Source organism: Filicampus tigris, chromosome 9, assembly GCF_054856515.1.
Source record: "Filicampus tigris isolate MCC_2025a chromosome 9, RoL_Ftig_1.0, whole genome shotgun sequence".
Classification (NCBI taxonomy): domain Eukaryota; kingdom Metazoa; phylum Chordata; class Actinopteri; order Syngnathiformes; family Syngnathidae; genus Filicampus; species Filicampus tigris.
The window spans coordinates 16633098-16652566 of record NC_141225.1 but is presented as its reverse complement, the minus strand read 5'-3'; the positions used below and the strand labels follow the sequence as shown (position 1 = coordinate 16652566).

The following is a 19469-nucleotide window of genomic DNA, read 5'->3' as shown; positions in this document are numbered from 1 at the left end:
CCTCATGTCATAACTTATCATCCCCAAGCAGTTAATACACAGCGCACTTGAACCCTCTCAGGGGAGGCCCGGGTGCGATCCAGTTTCTCTTTAGAGTGCGAGGGACCATTCAAGTCTGTATTTAATTTACAATTTCATATTCATATGCTCCAATATCTAACTATACATCAACTCTAATTTATCAAACACATCTTTGGGAGAGGAGAATGCATTTTCATATATCTTAAAGTATAGGTACAGGTAAGCTCTCAATTTTACCATGTCTTAAAATGTCTGCTCCAAGTGAGGCTATTCTATGTTTTAAAACTCCCACGTAAAGTTCCACTTTTCCTTCGCACTTACTTAGGATTAATCCTCCTCCATGCTCTTTCCTCACTAACTCTGGATTAGTCCTCCTTTCCCACCCATGCATTCTGCAAAGCATGTCCCCCAAAATTCTGCCAGGATAGATAAGCATTTAGATTTTCAATTGGCAGGCCACATGAAAAGGAAACAGAACATCAGCATGTTGTATATAAATATGCCTTTAGAATATAGTCTTTAAAAACAGAGATGCAGGTTATATTTCAGAAAATGTGGGTTTTTTTGTATCCTCACATGCATTGCGATGTGATTTTAGGGTTACGATAATGTATATCCCCACAAAGTAAAAGAAACTGACACTTGATTCAAACCATCCACTGAAATAACAGAAGAACATGAACACATTGAGATGGGTGCATTTCTGAGCATTGAATATCAATATAAAATTGCCATCAAACATAAATAACGAAACAACAATGAAAGATTTTCCCTTAAGAGAGACTTTCCACTATTACTCATCGTATAATCTGTCTTCATATTAGTTTACTAGGTTATGCAGATGTTGCCTGGTTGTAAAATGTAGACAAATGTAGACAAGTAACTGGGCAAGTTAACAGTAAGCAAAAAAACTAAAGGTACACTGAACTTAAAATATATTGATTTAAGAACATTTTAATGGATTTCCCCGGTCTGTCAACTAAAATACAGAAATAAATAGATACAATACAAAGCATTAAGTGCAGGTAAGCATATCATTCAAAAGCTACAGCACCCTGCTATATATTTCTATTTAACCATACAATGAACACACAAACATGTAAACGTACTGATTTCTTATCCTTATGTGAAAACGTGTTTGAACCACAACAAAGGTTGGCACACACTATCAACAATCCTTCCGAACTAGTGACACAGTTTCCGAATAACAATTACAGAATTCTTTGCAAGAAAATATACACAAAATGCTATCTAAAAAAATTTAACAATCACACAACAATCACTAATCACACAAAAAGAGTTTCATATGGAATACTGTTGTCCGGAGTCCCGCTGGAGTCCCATTGTGGAAAAAGCCTTTTTCTATTTGAGGTGGAAGAAACCGGATGGCTTTGCTGGAGGACCCATTAACATGTTAGCTTGGTTCTTGTGAGTTATTTGGATCTGGAAGGAAGGCACAACAGGTGGCTTGGTTTGAGTCGAAATGTAAATGGGTTGGAATGATACATGTAGTACTGTGCTGACCAAAGAGAAGACCTAATATTAGGCAATCACAGACAATTGCGTGTGGCCTTTGAGATGTCCAGGTGACAACAAACATCTAATTAATCCTGACTAATAAAGTTTAGAAAGTACAGATATAATTATTGATTTATCCTTAACTCACTGCTGTCAGTGTCAGCGGAGGAGGATGCAGTAGCGATAAAGCAGAGCATTTCATTTTACTCAGAATTGTAATACAGTACTGTATATGTTTGGTAAATGGACACGCTATGCTTCAAGAAGTTATAATGAGGTCAATGTCGCCCCCTCTAGGCTACTAATATGTTTTCAGTTTTGAGGTAATAAGCAATGACTATTTTTTCAGATTTGAATGCAAATTGTTCATTTGAAGCGGACTTAAATTCGTGTCTATTATACTTCTGGGGTTTGTAATTAACTTTGATGAACTAATATTATTATTTTTTTGGACCACACTGTTATTCACAATAAAAGAAATGAATGAACATACATGTTTTCACATTTTATCATTAGACTCAGTTTAGTGAATATGAATAGAGACTTACTGTACAAGGAGGTTGCAGCCACGGCTCACCGTCGATTTGCATGGGCATAGCTTTCAATGTCCTGTATCAGAGAAGCAAGAGTGGCATCGTTAATGAACTCTTTTAAGATTTAGGTGTTCTGTTAGAGGTAAAAGCACACCACCTGATCGTAATTTGGGAAGCCTGTGCCAGTCTGCGCCCGGCGCTCTTTAGTCCAGTGTAGATTTGACCCATTTCTATCAACCCTTCCAGGCCTACCACCTCCAGACGCTTATCAGTCATGTCTGCAAAGATATCATGTTGAAAAAGCTTGAGAAAGACTTTTAAATCAATACAGTAACTAGAAAAAAAAACCATTTACCTTGGGCTACTGTTTTAAGAACTGCTGGATCAGTGATGACTTCATGTGGTTCACGCGGTGGACCATCAGGCTTACTGCACTCGCCCCACAGGTTAGAGCCTCCGTAGATGCTCGGTATGTTGAGGACAGCGATGCATGCGAGAGATGTGCCGCTCAGGTCTAGACGTTTCCCACAGCACTTGTTATCCGTTCAACAAAAAGTGTGACAACAAATGAACGGGGGAGGTGGGCGGGGGTTAATACCTAAAAAGGACACATGTTTGCCAGAGAAAAAATTACCTCAATGGTGAGACACTCTGTGAGGTTCTTGCAAGAGGAACTGATGGTCTCGGATGTGGCAAACTCCAAATACCAAAGCTTGTTTTTCATTCTTCACAACATTAGAAGAAAATACTGTATATTAGGTACATCTGTGCAACAAAGAGTACTATTATTAAATGCAATAGTAGAATGTGTAGTGACTTGCAGATTTGCCTGTTCATGGATATTTTTTTTAACCATCTTTCGTTGAAATACACCGATATGCTGTTTTTGTGCTCAGGACAAAGCAATTAAAGTAATGATTTGGCACAATCTTGGCACCAAGCAACTACTGTATGTTGAAGTGAGTTGAGGAGCTTCAACTAGACAAAAGTAGTGCTTTGCTGCTATCTGGTGGCATTTTTGTACCAAGGAACTATGTTGAAGTGAGTTGATGAAAAGAATTCAGACAAAAGTAGTGCTTTGGTGCCAAATTGGATCATATTGGTGCCAAGGAACTATGCTGAAGTGAGCTGAAGAGCTTCATCTAGACAGAATTAGTGCTTTGGTACCAACTTGCTGCCAATTAATTATGTTGAGGTGGTTTGAGGAGCTTAATTTAGACCAAAGTAGTGGTTTGACACCATTTTGTGGCATCTTTCAGCAATTGTGAACCTTTTGGGAGGTGTCAATTACGCACAGATTTTCACTATTCACTGCCCTCTTCCCAACATACACTGTACAGACTAACTGACGATAATGCTCAGTTTAACAGAAGACTTTCAGAGGACAATATGTTCGTTATCGGCGTTACAGTTTTTGCAGTGAGGCTTCCGAAATAATTTTGCCCGACTTCATGTGAGATAAGTAAGGTAAACGAAAGATTCGAAACTCCTGTCAGTATTAACTATTGCACTTGTATACCACTACAAACTACAACCACAATGATTAACATATTGTTAAATGAATCCCTATTTGACAGTTTCAAACAAACCTGTCGAATGGAATCATTTGAGAGTATGTGGTACAAGAGTTCAACAACACTAAGAAGCGCTTCATTGCACTACTCATCCTCACCTGCTGTTGAACCTCTGAGGGTATTTCTCTCTCATGGAGTGGAAACGATGAGCAACTGAAGCATCCTGCTCAACAAGAAAAGAATCAGTTTTACCTCAGGTTCAAGTATTATAATAGTGCAGAATGTAACTCACCGATCCTACTGAGAAATAGTTGTTGATGATCTTGTAGGGCACAGGGTCTCCCGCTTGTTTCGGATCATTTGGTGTCACCTGAATGCTCCAGCGATCCATTTGGATTACCTCACTTGTCTCGATGGCCTTCAGGATCTCGGTCAGATCAGATCCATCGTAGCCTTCCAAGGAGGAAAGTGCATCACAGCTCAAATTGCATCTAAATTTCCATTTGCCTGAGTTTGCTTTTACCTCCCCCCCAACGCAGACAGCGAGCCAGGTCATTGCCGGTACCCAGGGGCAGGATCGCTACTTGAGGATTCACCTGCAGGCCAGCTTTGTCTGAAAACGCCGGTACGTAAATAGTTTATTATCACATATTTGCTTCCTCTTCGAAAGCAAACGATGCCGCACCGATGGCATCCAAGATCCACCCGGCTGTGCCATCTCCTCCGCATGCCAAGATCCTGTAGTCACGAAGACTGCGGAAAAAATGTAGCCTAAAAACAAAAGTGTTATTGTTGAGAAAAGACTCAATAGGTAAGAGGAAGTGTGGCTGAAGTGCGTTACCCAGGGGCGGGACCTCCATTTGAAAGGTTGTACACCTGACGTGGATTCAGCAGGTACTGAAATTTACAGAGAACTCTGAAGAGGAAACAGATGAAAAAAATTGATTAATACATTTCCAAATTGTTCCTCACTGCTTTGTTTGAATCGCTTTGCATGATATGAAAAAAGTGTTTAAGGGCCATTGCACCAAATCGGTGCCACTTAATTGTTGTATGTAATTCTCACAAAATAAACTTCAAGTTCTGTCTTTTTTCCAAGTTTAAATGTGATAATACAAATATTAGACTACGGTACTCAAAATATGTATTGGCCCATCTCAGGCATTTTTATGTCATTTCTTTACCTTAGGAAACTCCTCATTTGAGTAACAAGACTGAAAGTAACAGGAGTGAGTTTTTAAGGATAGAATCAAGCATTACAGCCACATGGCATTTATGCTAATAGCATGTTGACACAAAACGCACTGCAGTGATGCACCGAAAAAAATACATTTTAAAAATAGACTATAAAAACAACAAAATAATTTAAGCAAAACAGCACTGATATTTTTATTCAGAGGGTTAGAATGATGCAACTTCCTGTGGGCAATGTGCCTTGTGGAATATCCCACTTAAAAAAAAAAAAAAATCAAATTAAGGTGAAGTTAGGATAAGAAGTACCGGTATGTAAAAATGATAAAATGGGAAAAAAATCATAAAGAATTTAAATGATCATATTTCATTGCAAAGTCTTATTTTAGTAAGCGGGGACAGGCAACAAATGTTGTTTTTCTAGTGTTCAAGGTTTAAATTTATCTTTAAATGTCTTTATCTATTTATGTATTAATGTAAAATGTATTTATTAAATGTGCAAGCAGACCAACGTGCAGGACACTTTGCTTTATAAAACAACAACAACAACAACATATTTTGAGTGCAATACTCCAATTAGGTATTGGAAAAACCTCTCAGTATGATACAGTACAAATAATACTGTACATCTCTTGCGTTATTGTTGTGCATAGGATCTCATTTGTAATGATTTCACACTTACTGTATTGTGCCTAACGTTCCCTCACCTTTCACCCTGGTTTCCTCCACTTTTCGGGTTTATGAACACCAGCAGCGGGTGAATGTCAGCAATTGGAACAATCTGCGGGAAAATACTTTGTCCATCATTAATACAGGAATGATCTTTTGAATATGGCTTGCCTTGCCTTGTGTATGTTTTCATCAATTCCTCTGTTTATTCTTTTTTATGCACATTATATGGCTGTAAATGTCAGCCAAAAGTGGTATGGTGCAGTTCATGTTTGTTACAGAAAAAGGCGGTGATCAATGGAGACAACACAAGTACCTGTAAGATGTTGCCATCAGGAGACACGTTTAACAGATTGGTGTCCTGTTCCTTGAGGAAACATGATACAAACAATGAACTCAACTATGCAGACATACACAACGCAGCAGAGAACAGTTCTGGTGTTCTATACCTTGGAATGAGCATATATGGCCCATGGTGGGAGTATGTGATCTTTCAGTGGCCCACAGTTGCAGGTGGATAGTCCAGTGTAAACGCATTCATCGTGGCGCTTCAATCAGAGCCATATCAAAATATTGTTGTTGTCCTTTATAATTCTTTATGATTTTATTAAAGCTTGGAGTCACATTCTTCTCACCATCTGCTGGCACCACACACACCGCCTTCCAGCTAAAGTTTTAATCTTCTTTGGGCAAACTTGACACTTGGAGCTGCGGTCGGATCTGACCCAGTCGTGAGATGGCACCTGAGACAAACGTTTATTTTGAGAAAGAATGATTACAGACAAGTACGCCACTGCCATAAATCAGGTTTGTAGGTATTAAATAATTAAGGTGTATGAAAATGATCTGAGTGTGTTTTGAGAATACTTTTGAGAATACTTTTGCGGTTGGCTTAGACTCAGCAGGAAAATCATCTCAACAGCATCTGTTCATTCGCTGTTTCAACATTTGAATCACATTAAAAAAAATAGTTGGGAGTATTTTTAATTCAATGGGTATTGCTAAAATAAAAAAGCTCGAATAAATTCTTGTCTGATTAAACACTCATTTAATTAATGACTACCTTTATTGACAGCTAACAGACCACAGATTCCTTTGAGCACGGACTTAAAAAGTAAAATAGATATGTTAAGGTATTTCAAAAACACGGTACAAGATTTTTTTTTTAACTCACTCCTCCTGACAAACGATATTTCAAATCAAACCAAAGTGCAAGAAACTGTCAGGCTTCTCACCCTCAGTTCCTGTTTAGATTTGACAAAGGTGGGAGCGCAGGGTTCAACGTTATTGTTGGAACAATGACTATGGGCAGTGTACTTGCAACCTGAGGGCACAAATCATGAGAAAAAAAATGTTAAAACACAATTTTCAACATTGCTCTACATATCAACAGCAGGGTTTTCCAAAACATTTTCATCTCAAGACCCAAAATAGAAATCAAGTTTCTCCCTGGGACCCAAACTAACTGAAATATACGATATGATAATAACTTTGACTCTACATAAACAAATGTAGAAGACAGAATATGTGTGTTTACTGCAACAAAAATGACTAAACAGCCCTATGCCATGAACAATAAGATAACTTTCCGCCTTTTACTCTGATAATCGGTGACACATAAAACATTGACCCACAGCCCATTTTGAGTCCCAACCATCATTTGGGAATCCCTAAACTGACCCCTTGTAGTGTCTTTTTGGTCTTACGGGTGCAGCAGAGTCCCTGCTTCCTGAGGCCGAGCAGCATGTTCTGACACACACAACAGTAAGCCGGTTTGTTAAAATTCTTCATTCTCCAAATATGCTGCCCATCCCTTTGCGGCACCTATGGGTGGGGAAGCGAACACATTAGAAAGGGCTGCTACTTTGTGTGTGTGGGGGGGGGGCGGGCACACGGAAGCTGTCGCAAGGTCATGTATGCGCAATGTTTTTGTTTTACCTTCAGTCCAAGCAGAACAAGTAAAGGCACATTGTTCATGCCTCCTTTCAGCCATTCCTCCAGTGTGACAGTACCGCTAGCATCCACATCGATTGCTGTCATCATGTCCTTGAGCACCTAATGATAAAATGTTTAATAACTTAAAAAAAAAAATGTCAACAAATAGCATTGCCAAAACAACAAATCTAATGGTGGTTGCACATAACAGTCCCTTAATTCTTAGGATATATTACTTCGACCTTTTTAGTTGAGTATCATGTAATTTGTTTGTATAAATTTGCACATCCACTTGTGACCAAAAGAGTGCTTCCTACAGTTCTGAGCTCAGCCACGTCCCAGCCGAGGTAATCAGCCGCTCGCATCATCTGCGTGATGATCCGATCCACTTCCTGATCGAGAAACAAGCTTCTCAAAGAAACAGTCCATCCATTGGAACAGCTTTTGCATAGCACATCATGATGTCATTGGAGATACTTACAGAGCTATCCAGGTGTCCATTACCATCTTTGTCATAAAGTTTGAATGTAACTGAAAAACCAAACAAAAAGCAATATTTTACACATTCTTAAAGCCTCCCTCTAATAGCCTGTGGACTTAACAGGTGAAACGCATTAGAATAAACATGCCACAAAACATTTAGAATTTAACCAACATTCCAGCTTCTCCCGTGGCTGCCCTTCCTCCAGTACTGAGAAGTAACACGACACGTCACGGAGAAACACACCACCTAACAGAAACACAACAAGCAAGAAATCAATCTTAAAGCGGAAGTCAAGTCAAAAATGTTATTTACAATGATAATATAATCATAACATTTGTGGAATATGCTATAATATGCAGCAAAGTCCACCCTTTTTTATCCATCTCAGGGGGCAGCCATTTTGCCACTTGCTGTCATCTGAAAATGACATCACAGTTGCCCAAACTCAGAAAACAGGTGAGCCCTGATTGCATGTGGAATCATGTTGAATGATATGGAATGATGTGGAATGAAAATAAATGGGCATTATTTTGTGGGGTGTGGAAATTTGGGCAATGTTGAAAATTGCTACCAAGGCGAATTAAATGTGAATGTTTTTAATTTCAAATGGGAACGATGAAGTAAATCGGAATGTCATTGGTAATGAATAGGGATTTTTTTACGGTGTCAATTTTAGTGGTGAAAATGTCGAATTTTTGGTCAATGGGAATTTTGGGCTAGATGAAAATTCTTCCTAAGGTGAATTATTTGAACGAGCTGCATGTTTTGAATTTCAAATTGGAACACTGAATCTATTATGTTGATTGTACCATTGGGAATGAATGGGAAAGTTTTGGTTGAAAATGTTGAATTTTAGGAAAACTGTGAATTTTTGGAATTAGAAATATAATAGCCCTCAAGGCATACATTTTTGGAAAATCTTGAAATTGGAATGATGTGAAAGGGATTAATTATGTGGAAGTAGATGCGTGTCAAAATAATGGACTTTCAGCATTCACACAATTAATCGTCGACTCAACTTTCATCACACCACGTGACAACACAAAAAATTGAGTCATTCAACCTCTAGTGGAGTGGAGTGCAGAGATGCAGATATGTGGTCTGCAGGTGCATCAGAATCAATTTATTTACCCTTAGCCTGGGTTGTTGTAGTGGAGCCATTCTGCTCGACATTTTGGAAGTAACAAAAAAGGCGCTGGCAGAAATCTGCAGGAAAGTCGTCGACCTCTAGGTAGGTCTTGATGAAGAGGCTGAACCCCTCTGCATCCACATACTGAACAATGAAATCAAACAAAGGTGTCATGACACAGAGTGGAACAATAGTGAGCATTGATTCGTTTAAAAGTGTCATGTAATCCTAATTGATTCCCTTTTAGGATGGCAGGTTTTTATTTTTCTGTCGTGTTGAATTACATGTGATTTAACTCGAGATGAACATGCAAGGGTAAACTTGATTTCCGTAACATATTCCATAAAGAAAGAATATTCCCCCTCAGTTTTAAATGCTCATGGGAGTTCCTTGAAAATGACTGTACTTGAAAATAAAAACGTTGTGAAAGGAAAGGCGAGTTTATCACAGGTGCTTCTACACAGAGTAACTGACCTCTCGAGAGCTGTGCTGGGCCAGCCGACCCCCGCTTTGAAATTCCTTGATAACATCTTTCAACTTCAAGGTGCTGTCTGCCAAAAAAAAAAAAAGCTTTACTAAAATTCACATGGTTTGTGTAGTTTTGGGGAAAAAAATCTTTAGCTAATATGCACTCTCCATATTTTTCGCACATTCATTATTGGATGTTCATTTATATCATGCAACTAATCTGGCTTTGGCTCCTGCTGTAATACAGGGAAGAATATGTGTAGTTATCCAGTCAGGTATTATACACATACACATTATATCTCTGCCCATTTAACTCAGGACTAATTTGCTGTGATTTTCAATGAGAACTCACATGCAGTATGCTCAATATTTCAACTGCTGCTAATGTTTATATTCCTACCCATGATGCATTAGTGAAAATGTGTTTTTTGGGTGTTTGCTTGACTTGCCAAGCAATCGGTGACTCATCGGTGACTCATTACTTACTGCTTAAAAATATCTGATAATTGTAATTGTATACACGTCACTACATGTTTAACCTAGAGTATACTGCCGCTTCTAAGTAGTAAAAGACTCAAATAGTAACACTTACATTGCATGTATTCCTGCAGCTGGATAAAATCCACAGGTGTTAGAATACCTTCTGCATCCTCAGAGGAGGCCATGTCGTACCTGAGGGAGACAAAGTAATGCAAAAGATGGAGGACAGAAACATTACACCTGCTAACAACCAGCAAAGCAAAGGCATGTATTTGTTGTTCGCACAATAGTTTCGGGTTTTTGTATGTGACTCCTTAAACTGGTTCCCCTCCATTCCTTAAGCTACACACAAAAGTTGAACACACCTCTCTTTGTTAAATCATAATTCAAGCCAGTAAAATGTTTACATAAAGAAATTGGGTTTCACACGAGAATACAAACACCTTTTCACATACATGTACAAGGCAACTCTGTCCACCAAGCTCATGTAAAATAGTGTAACGTTTAAAATGAGCCATAGCAGAACAGACATTAGAATACATTAGAATGAGTTGACTTCTCCACATTTGTTTTAGACCCCTGAAGCTCAACCTATCAAAGCTGCTCACCTCGTGTCGGCTTGATGTTCTGATCACGGAGCACTGTTAAGCGACAACAGCAGCCAGTCTCTGGTCTGCCTCGGTATTAAAGGATGTCAGGGATTAGGCATGGCAGCGGGAGGAGGAGCCTGTTCCCACATGATGACTGTGAGTGCCAACGCCTCACAATGGGAACTCAAGCAGATATTTTCATTCACAATTTTTATTTTGCCAAGTTCATGCTACAGCCACATTTTATAATTACAAAGACAATTTAAAGCTGACATAAGGGAGGGTGAAAGGAGGGCTTAAGAAATATCATTAACAACACAGCAGTAGAGCTAAATGTTGGCTCACTGTTTGGCAAGCAAGAGGTCACTCTCACGTTGTTCTCATCCTATAACTCTATATAAGTCTATTAAGTTGACTCCTTATTAAGATTTCTGGCACATTTCGGACACATTTCCTTCAGTTGCCATAGTATTAACAATGTGCAAATGAAATGTCATGTAAAATTAAATTCTGGCGAAGATTTGAAGACACAAGGGCACCAAAGCAGTGGAATTACACGCTAGACTGCCTGGAGAATACTCTAAAAAATGAGAGTCTCGTGTGCTAACAGTATAAGGACAACTTAAAATACTTGAAGGGAGAAAACCCCATTAAAACCTGCACAGTCACTCAGCCATGCAATTACAGTATTGCAGTTGATGAAAGGGTCGTCCGCTGATAGTGTAGTGGTACACACGCCTGAGTTGTGTGCGGGCAGAGTGGGATCGATTCCCGCTCAGTGACAGTGTCTATGTGTGCCCTGCGACTGGCTGGCGACCAGTTCAGGGTGTAGTCTGCCTTCGCCCATTGACGGCTGGGATAGGCTCCAGCAACTCCCCGCGACCCTATATAGGATAAGCGGTTTGGAAGATGACATGACATGACAGTTGATGAAAGGTGTTAACACACCATAGACAGGGAAGAGTGACAGTAATGCTATACACGGAGCTATAACCCTCTGCAACAATAAAAATAATATTTTTGTACAGGAATTGCAGCATTTGTATGGCTGGTATATTTTTTTCCATTTTTTTTGCTGACAGGTATTAGATTAAACTCTAAATCTATATCCATTGTTTCATCCCTCTTATTGTATCTCATCTAATTGTGCAGTCTTACTTAATCAAGCATCCAGTGAACCATGAACCAGTCAGACTCACATTCACACCTATGGACAATTTGGAGTCTTGAATTATCAATGTATGAAGGAGGAAACCGGAGTACCCAAAGAAAGCCCTCACAATCATAGAAGGAACATACCATACTCCACACAGGAAGGCCGGAGCCAATAGTCAACCATGTGGCCAATAATTCTTCTTTTTCATCTAAATAACATTGGTAATAATCAGTACTACTACTACTACTACTTCTACAAAAATGTATAATAATAATAATAATAATTATTATTATTATTATTATTATCATTGTTGATGTTGTTGTTGTTATTATTGGCAATTAATTAGTAATAATAATAATTTTTATTATTATTATTATTATTATTATTATTAGTAGTAGTAGTAGTAGTAGTAGTAGTAGTAATATTATTATGGCTTCTACTGTATCTTTCCAGAGTGGAAAGATACAGTAGAAGAATAGTCAAATAAACAATTTTGCATATCAATGTAACATTTTAACTAAATCTTATGTTCATTCATTGAAAAAATATATTTAAAAAACTGTACTTTTAACGTATTTCAATGGTATTAAAGAATTGGTTTTTAATTAGAATGTATTTATTGGTAAATGATATTACACTTTTTTGTATATACAAATGACCTGGCCTAGTACTGTACCCTAGTACGTCATGTGTTTTTTTTCGACCAGTAGGTTGCGCTATACTTCAGTTGCACTGCCAGTTCTGGGACTTGACATAGTAGAATAAGAATGGCTAAACGCAGACACAGGTGTATGTGTCTTCACATTTCCGGTATCAATCTGAAGAGGAACGACGTTGCCAATTTGACATTAATTCCACATTTCCGTGGGGGTCACGTTTGTTGACTATGGCGTAACGTATTGACATTAATATAGATAACATTCACTTCATTGTCCTGTTGGCTTTGTATCGCGAGTTCATTATCTTTCCACGGGCAAGGCTAAAGCTAAAGATAGCAAGACGTAGCCGAGCCGCACACACTTTTAGTAGTCGGTGTGTAACACTCGTAGCTATCGAATCATGGCCACTCGGCGTCTGACAGATGCCTTCTTGTTAATGCGGAACAATGCGATCCAAAACCGGCAGATATTGGCTGAGCAAGTGAGTACAAACGACCCCCGTCTGAGTACACGTAGCAATGCTGCGGTGAGTGGTCTGCATCGTTTTGACATTTTACTCTTTTGTGTGTGTGTGTGTGTGTGTGTGTGTGTGTGTGTGGGTGGGTGGGTGGGTGGGTGTGCGTGTGCGTGTGTTTATTTGCATTATAGCCAGTCATACTTGTGCTAGCTAGATTCAAGTAGAATGGTTGTGTCTTAAATGTAATTAGGCCAGATTCCTAACATTGTTATTTCGTTGCCACGGTAGTTCACCTCAGGACTGACTTATGTGTCAGGACTTAGTAGGATAACGTTGAGGGGGGTTCCAGAGCTAACATTAAGTGAGCAAACCAAGCTTACCCTACAAACTACAAATTGATAACTATCTTGTGGTAAAGCATGTGACGATGCGTTTGTACAATGTGTACTGAAAGCAGAAAGATTTACTTGAACAAGTGAATGCAGCTGCTTCCATTCATTGCGTATTCCATGTTTGTACCATGCTGTATGGCAGGGGTAGGGAACCTTTTTCTCTTGTGATTGGTTAAAGAATAAAATAAAAATGTGTATTATTAACATCACAGGTGTCCACAGAGTATCTTTACGAGTAAAAAATGAACAGAAGCAATTGATGAGTTATGTTAATAAGATTGGCTTTACTGGTTATCAAATATCTACCCTCTGGCAAAAAAGCGAGGCATGGAGAGTCTCTTTCACCGAACGAATGGGGCTGTCATTGCCAGCAGCCTCTCAAATATCCCCACTCTTCTTTCCTGTTGCCTGGTTTCTCTCTTTATGTAAAATATAGCTTCTGCGGCCAGAGTAATACACTTCTTCCATGACGCTCGTGCCATGTTGTTGTTGTGGGCCAGTAATGAGGATGGAATGGAATGACTTCACTAATGCCATTGCAAGCGCTGATGAGCATAACAGTATCAAGACAACTTCATATATGTGTCTGTAGTCTTTGAGCATACAATTTTTTTGGTGGTTTATTAAATTAGGGGAAAAATATTGTAATTTCCACTATTTATTTGCTTTTGTAATACGTTTGTTAAATTGTAAAGAGTTAAGATTGGACACCCTGTTGATTCCGAGCATTTCTGGGTTAAATGTTTTTCTTCAAGCCTTTTCTACCAGTTGCTAGATGGGCTCAAATGCTAAATATTTAGCCTATTTGCTGCAGGTTCCTCGCCCCTTTATGGAAAGCGTGTAGCTGCTGGAAAGCACACGTGCGTGTACTAAAAGTTCACGAAACGCACATTCTCAAAAACACAGGCCGACAGGGATGAGTGTGTTTATCGTGGCAACTGCAGTGATGAGCATGAACACTTTGAACCGAGTGCTTTCTGCACTCAAAAAGCCAGAGACCACAGCAAGGCTCTTAATCTTCATTATTCATGTATAACGGATCGCCCAAGTTGTCCTGCAAACGTGCATGCAAACAAACTGTGCCCATTCAAACTTGATGTTTGATGTCTTGTGTTGTGTAAAATCTGCTCCTGCTATTGTCTGTACTGTATATGCTTTAGCTGTTATAAATGTATCACTGTAAAGAAACAATCACATCAATAACAGCCAAACAACACAGTAAACAAACATGGATACATTTTGCTTTCTGTCTGAATACCTGCTTTGGGCCCATTCTGTTCTAAATTAAAATAGCAATTGGAGTTTATTTCATGTTAAGATGCGTGTGCTTTTCTTGGGGTTAAGCAGTTAAATACAGTGGAACCTTAAACATGGAACGTAATACAATCTTATTTGTTTCAGGGTCAAAAATGTGGCGATCATGAAAGTGCTTCTAAACTTTTAACACAAGTTCACCATCTCACTTGTAGACAGTTTCAGACACACCTTTGGCCACATGTTCTCTTTTGCATAAGGTCAAAATTGTTGACTCCGCCATATTTATACTGAGTAGCCAGGTCAGAGGCATGAGCACAGTTCCGTTTTTGATTCTGTGTTTACCACAAAAGGTTTCCACTTTAGCTGGCCTCCTCCAGTGCTCCTTTGTTCTTGCCTTTGGAAAAGCGAAAACTCGCCGCATATTGTGTGTGACGTTTTTTGGGCCACTTTTAGGGTTATTTTTCCCCCAAATGATTTTGAGGCAGTTCAAATGTTAAAGTTCCACTGTATATTAGCACGTAATATGATATTAAATTAAACCAATTGGTAAATATAACTTGTCGCTTTGTATACAAATGCTTTTTTTTGTGTTATATAATAATTATATTGATCGTCTTTGTAACCTTTGCTTGGTGGTCATCGCTGCAATTTCTGGGGCTCACTTCTGTTCTGCTTCTGTCCTCCTCTCCTTTTCCTTTCTTACCTGCTATTGGATGGAACCACACTGCTAACTGCCAATCACTCTAGGAACTTGATGAGGTACCATTGTTTTGATTCCTGGTACAATAATCCCCGATACTTCGAGTGACGCGCTAAATCTATCCCGTATTCTAGAAATTGTTAACAAGAAGTGTCTTGTTTTTAAGTTGGCTGACGATCGGATGGCGTTGGTGTCGGGAATCAGTCTGGATCCCGAAGCGGCCATTGGTGTCACCCGGAAGTTGCCACCCAAGTGGGTAGAGGGCATCGACGAGGTAAACCAGTCCAGAAATTTCCAGGGCTCATCCGTATCGTATCTGACAGCGCTAACTCGTCACTTTGGATACCTTTCAGATCCAGTATGAAATCTCGCGGGTTCGTCAGAAGATGAAGGACTTGGCTTTGCTGCACGACAAGCACATGAATCGACCCACGCTGGATGACAGTAGTGAAGAGGAGCACGCCATTGAAATCACAACACAGGAGATCACACAGGTATGCAGCTTGGCCAGTATCACTAGTTGATGGCTGAAGTTGCAATTAACCTTTGTACTTGCCTGTTGCCATTTACAGCGGATTAAAAAAAAAAAAAAAAAAAAAAAGTCTACACACCCCTGTTCAAAACGCATTTTTCTTATTTAATAAAATAAATAAAAAATTGAGACCAAGGTAAATAATTTCTAAACTTTTTCTACAATTAATTGGACCTAGTATTTATTCATTTTTTATTAGTTTACAGCTGGAATGTGACTGTGTTCAGAATTAACCAATTACGTTCAAACGCATGCTAAACAAAGGTTAGTGCACACCTGCCACCATTTCAAGTGCCTCTGATTAACCCCAACTCAAGTTCAGATGTGCTAATTGATTTGAGCTGGCGTCACTTATTTCATAGCACCAGAACAACGTTTTCCCACATGAATTTAGGAGACTTTGTTTTTGGTCTGATGAAACCAAGCTTGAGCTTTTTGGCCATGATTCCAAAAGGTATGTTTGGCACACACATAACACTGCTCATTATCGAAAGAACACTGTAGCTACATGGAAGTCTGGTGGTGTCCGCGTCATGCTTTGGAGTTGTTTTTCTTCAGCTCCACTGTTGTAGACAAGGTGGTGGGAATTATGGACCATTCACAATAACCGTCTGTGTTAGCACGAAAGGCTTAATCAACGGCACTTAACATGGTGACAGGTGAGTATTACTGCAATTTAACATGAGCTTGAATGTGATTGGTCAATTCTGGATACAGCCACATCCCGTTTATAAGAAGGGTGTGCAACAGCATTATTTCATGAGTTGAGTTGTACAGGTTATGGTTACATTAATGGTGGAAAACGTTTTGAAATGATTTGTGTTGGTCTCCTTTTTTTAAAATTTAAAATTTCTTTTATCTATCACAAAACCCTCACATTTGAACAGGGGTCTGTAGACTTTTTGTATCCGCTGTATCTATGTGAGCTTCATGGTGAGGCAGAACAAAACAGGCCCAGATTTCACACAAGTACTTTTGTGAGTAAAATGAGATGAGAGCATCGTTATTTTACAATAGTAATCCACGCTGTACAGTACTTCTTGTGACATTTTGCTTTGGGGGTGTTCCATGAGATTTTCCCCCCCCCACCCCTCCAAAAGTAAAATATGTGTTCTGGCTCAAAGTTGGGAAACACAACTCTGTCCTAAGGTCTGCATCCAAAATACTCACTGTTCCTTTCGGACACATGTGCCGAGTACAGATGTTCCACCGATGTCAGCGAGCCGTAACGGGCCTGCAGTCTCGCTGTGGCCACTGCACCGAGCAGGAGGAGCGACTACTAAGAAACGTCATTTCGTCTCTGGCGCAGAGTCTTCAGGAGCTGTCCATCAATTTCAGGCACACGCAGTCCAGCTACTTAAAACGTACACTTTATTATTATTAATATTATTATACATGTCATATATATGTCTGTCGGAGAGGTGTTCGTCTAATACACATGAACTTGTCATTGTTATATGTTGCAGGTATGAAGAATCGCGAGGAGCGATCAAAGCACTTTTTTGACTCAGGACCGTTAATGGAAGAGGACGAAGATCTAGCTTTGTATGACAAGGTGTGTGACTCTTTTAAATGCAGTCAGTCTATCAGGTTAACGGAAATAATGACATTTAATATGGGCTGGTGTAATGTCAGCTGGGAATTATTTGCACAGGCGACCTGCATGCAAAAAAAAGAACAATAGCAGAAAAATAAACATTAGTCCAAAACATTTGCCAACTTAATCCCTCCAGCTGTCACACGATGACAACTAAATGTTATCAATTATTGCGCTGCTAAAATATGTTCCCTATCCATTGTTTTCCCACCCAACGGTTGCATTTCAGGGTTTCACAGATGACCAGTTGATGCTGGTGGAGCAGAACACAGTCATGGTGGAAGAGCGAGAGCGAGAAATCAGACAAATCGTTCAGTCCATCTCGGATCTGAATGAAATTTTCCGCGACTTGGCCGGGATGGTTGTGGAGCAGGTAATTACTGGACATCAATCGCTGTGTGTGACGAACAAAATCTACTTCAACCAGATGCCAAATCAAAGCAGTCAAACACCAGCGTTCAAAGTTCTAGTAGTAAAATGGTCTGCCCTTGTTCCTTCAAGGGCACCGTTCTTGACAGAATCGACTTCAATGTGGAGCAAGCGTGTGTCAAAACAGATGATGGCTTGAAACAGTTACAAAAGGTAAAAGTCCGTCTATTGTGAAATATTTGAGACATCCAGTAGCCTATATGCATTTGATGGTGTTTTCCTGTTTGCAGGCAGAGCAGTACCAGAAGAAAAACAGGAAGATGCTGGTCATCTTGATCCTATTTGTCATAGTCATCATTCTAATTATTATTCTTTTTTCAACCAAATTTTAATCTTACGTTCCTTTTGCTCTCTGTGTGAGTGCTTGTTGTGGACCTCTGCTCAAAACCAAGTTGACAGCCTTTCAAACCAAGCAGGAACCATGAAATTTAATGTCAGTTTTCAGGTGTGCTTTGGGCTGTACCAAGATGCGTTTTTTTTTTTTTTTTTTTTTTTAAATCCAAGAAACAATCAAGACTGTGATTGTAACTCACACGTATTTGTCCAGGCTTATACATGACCGTGTTGGCGTATATGTCTGTCTTTCTCAAGAGAAAACGCTTTACGGCAGTGGACACGCATGTGTTATGTTGTTGCAACAATGTGAACATGGGGTTAGAAATACAGTGAAAATCAGTATTTTACAGTTCAAGGCTGTGAGAGCAGCACCAAGAATTACAGCAAAATGCTTATATATACAAATTATTTCTACAGTTCAAGGACAACTTTTTGATTTTTTTAACATTTTTACCTTCTGATTTAATGATATTGAAGTGGTTTCAAGCACCGCTGCTTGCCTGAATCAGCCTATCTTTTAAAATCACCCATTTGTCATCCAAATGTTTTTGCTTTATTTTAAATGTTTTTCCCCCCCATGGTCCCTGCATTAAGTGCTACCTTTATTAACTGCAGTTTGCACATATTTGAGGCCTGAGCAAGAGGAAGGTGTTACGGATGTAAAACTACTGTCATCTGTATGATGAAAAGAATTATTTATTTTTTAAAAATTACAAATGATCAAGAGGAGCAGAATTACTATTATAGTGTACTAGGTAAAACAAGTAGCTTAAATATTCATGTTCATCACTCCACTAAGAAAACTGTGATCCATCCCAGACAACCAGCTACATGACCGTGTTAATGTTTTATTCTGGTATTCTTTTGTTCTTGCTCTGTTGACCTATAAAGACTGATATGCTGAAAAGATGAAGAGTTTTATTTGATAAATCTGTACTCCATTGTCGGGTCAGCGTGGCCACTGTCACAAGTGTCCTTGAGCAACACGCAAACCACCCACCATTGCTCCTCATGTGGCTGCTTCGTGACTGGCCACCATCATCAGTGGCCCCCATTATACTGTCAAAGCTGCCACTTTTATGCGTAGCTGTTCTGTCTCTAAGCGTGATTAGAGTACCATGTTGTCAAGCCCGGCAGTTTTCCGTCTTCTGGGGCCACTTTTATACTGCCCGTTAAAGAGTCAATTGTTTGAAATGCAGCGCACAAAATTGGGGAGGGGGCCTGCAAAGTCTACCCTCTGAGGTAGTATAAAAGTCACATTTTTGCAATGCCAGAACCGGGGCTTCTCCCACAGTGTTGAAACCACTTGTTGTCATTGTTAAGCAATTATTTTACACGTCAACAAGGATGCTTGCTCTGACATCCTCACGAATGCCAGGGCTTCTCTGAGAAATTGTGTCTGAATGATACACTTTTTTTGTG

At 39.3% G+C, this 19469-nt stretch overlaps 2 protein-coding genes across 3 annotated transcripts; one reads left to right on the top strand and one right to left on the bottom strand.

Moving 5' to 3' along the window:
- Positions 1 to 508: 508 nt before the first annotated feature.
- On the bottom strand, positions 509 to 10678 carry dgkab (diacylglycerol kinase, alpha b). Its single transcript, XM_086041317.1, has 24 exons — positions 10551 to 10678; positions 10055 to 10134; positions 9469 to 9545; positions 8997 to 9138; positions 8037 to 8111; positions 7863 to 7912; positions 7699 to 7773; positions 7385 to 7501; positions 7153 to 7270; positions 6682 to 6770; positions 6082 to 6189; positions 5896 to 5994; positions 5763 to 5813; positions 5485 to 5558; positions 4428 to 4502; positions 4272 to 4357; positions 4110 to 4199; positions 3879 to 4039; positions 3745 to 3809; positions 2707 to 2797; positions 2428 to 2605; positions 2230 to 2350; positions 2088 to 2148; positions 509 to 1464 (listed from the first exon to the last, which is right to left on the bottom strand). Exons 2-24 carry the CDS (start codon positions 10125 to 10127, stop codon positions 1384 to 1386), a joined length of 2157 nt encoding a protein of 718 aa, XP_085897443.1. The 5' UTR covers positions 10128 to 10134; positions 10551 to 10678; the 3' UTR covers positions 509 to 1383.
- A 1785-nt stretch (positions 10679 to 12463) lies between these two features.
- On the top strand, positions 12464 to 18204 carry stx16 (syntaxin 16). 2 transcript variants are annotated; one of them, XM_086041768.1, is made up of 9 exons: positions 12464 to 12873; positions 15201 to 15212; positions 15320 to 15427; positions 15507 to 15647; positions 16887 to 17049; positions 17152 to 17240; positions 17512 to 17655; positions 17784 to 17864; positions 17942 to 18204. In XM_086041768.1, the coding sequence occupies exons 1-9, from the start codon at positions 12748 to 12750 to the stop codon at positions 18041 to 18043; spliced, it is 966 nt and encodes a 321-aa protein (XP_085897894.1). In that variant the 5' UTR covers positions 12464 to 12747; the 3' UTR covers positions 18044 to 18204. The 2 variants fall into 2 exon arrangements, with proteins under 2 accessions (XP_085897894.1, XP_085897895.1); XM_086041769.1 differs by lacking the exon at positions 15201 to 15212 and having other exon boundaries at positions 12464 to 12828.
- Positions 18205 to 19469: the final 1265 nt, after the last annotated feature.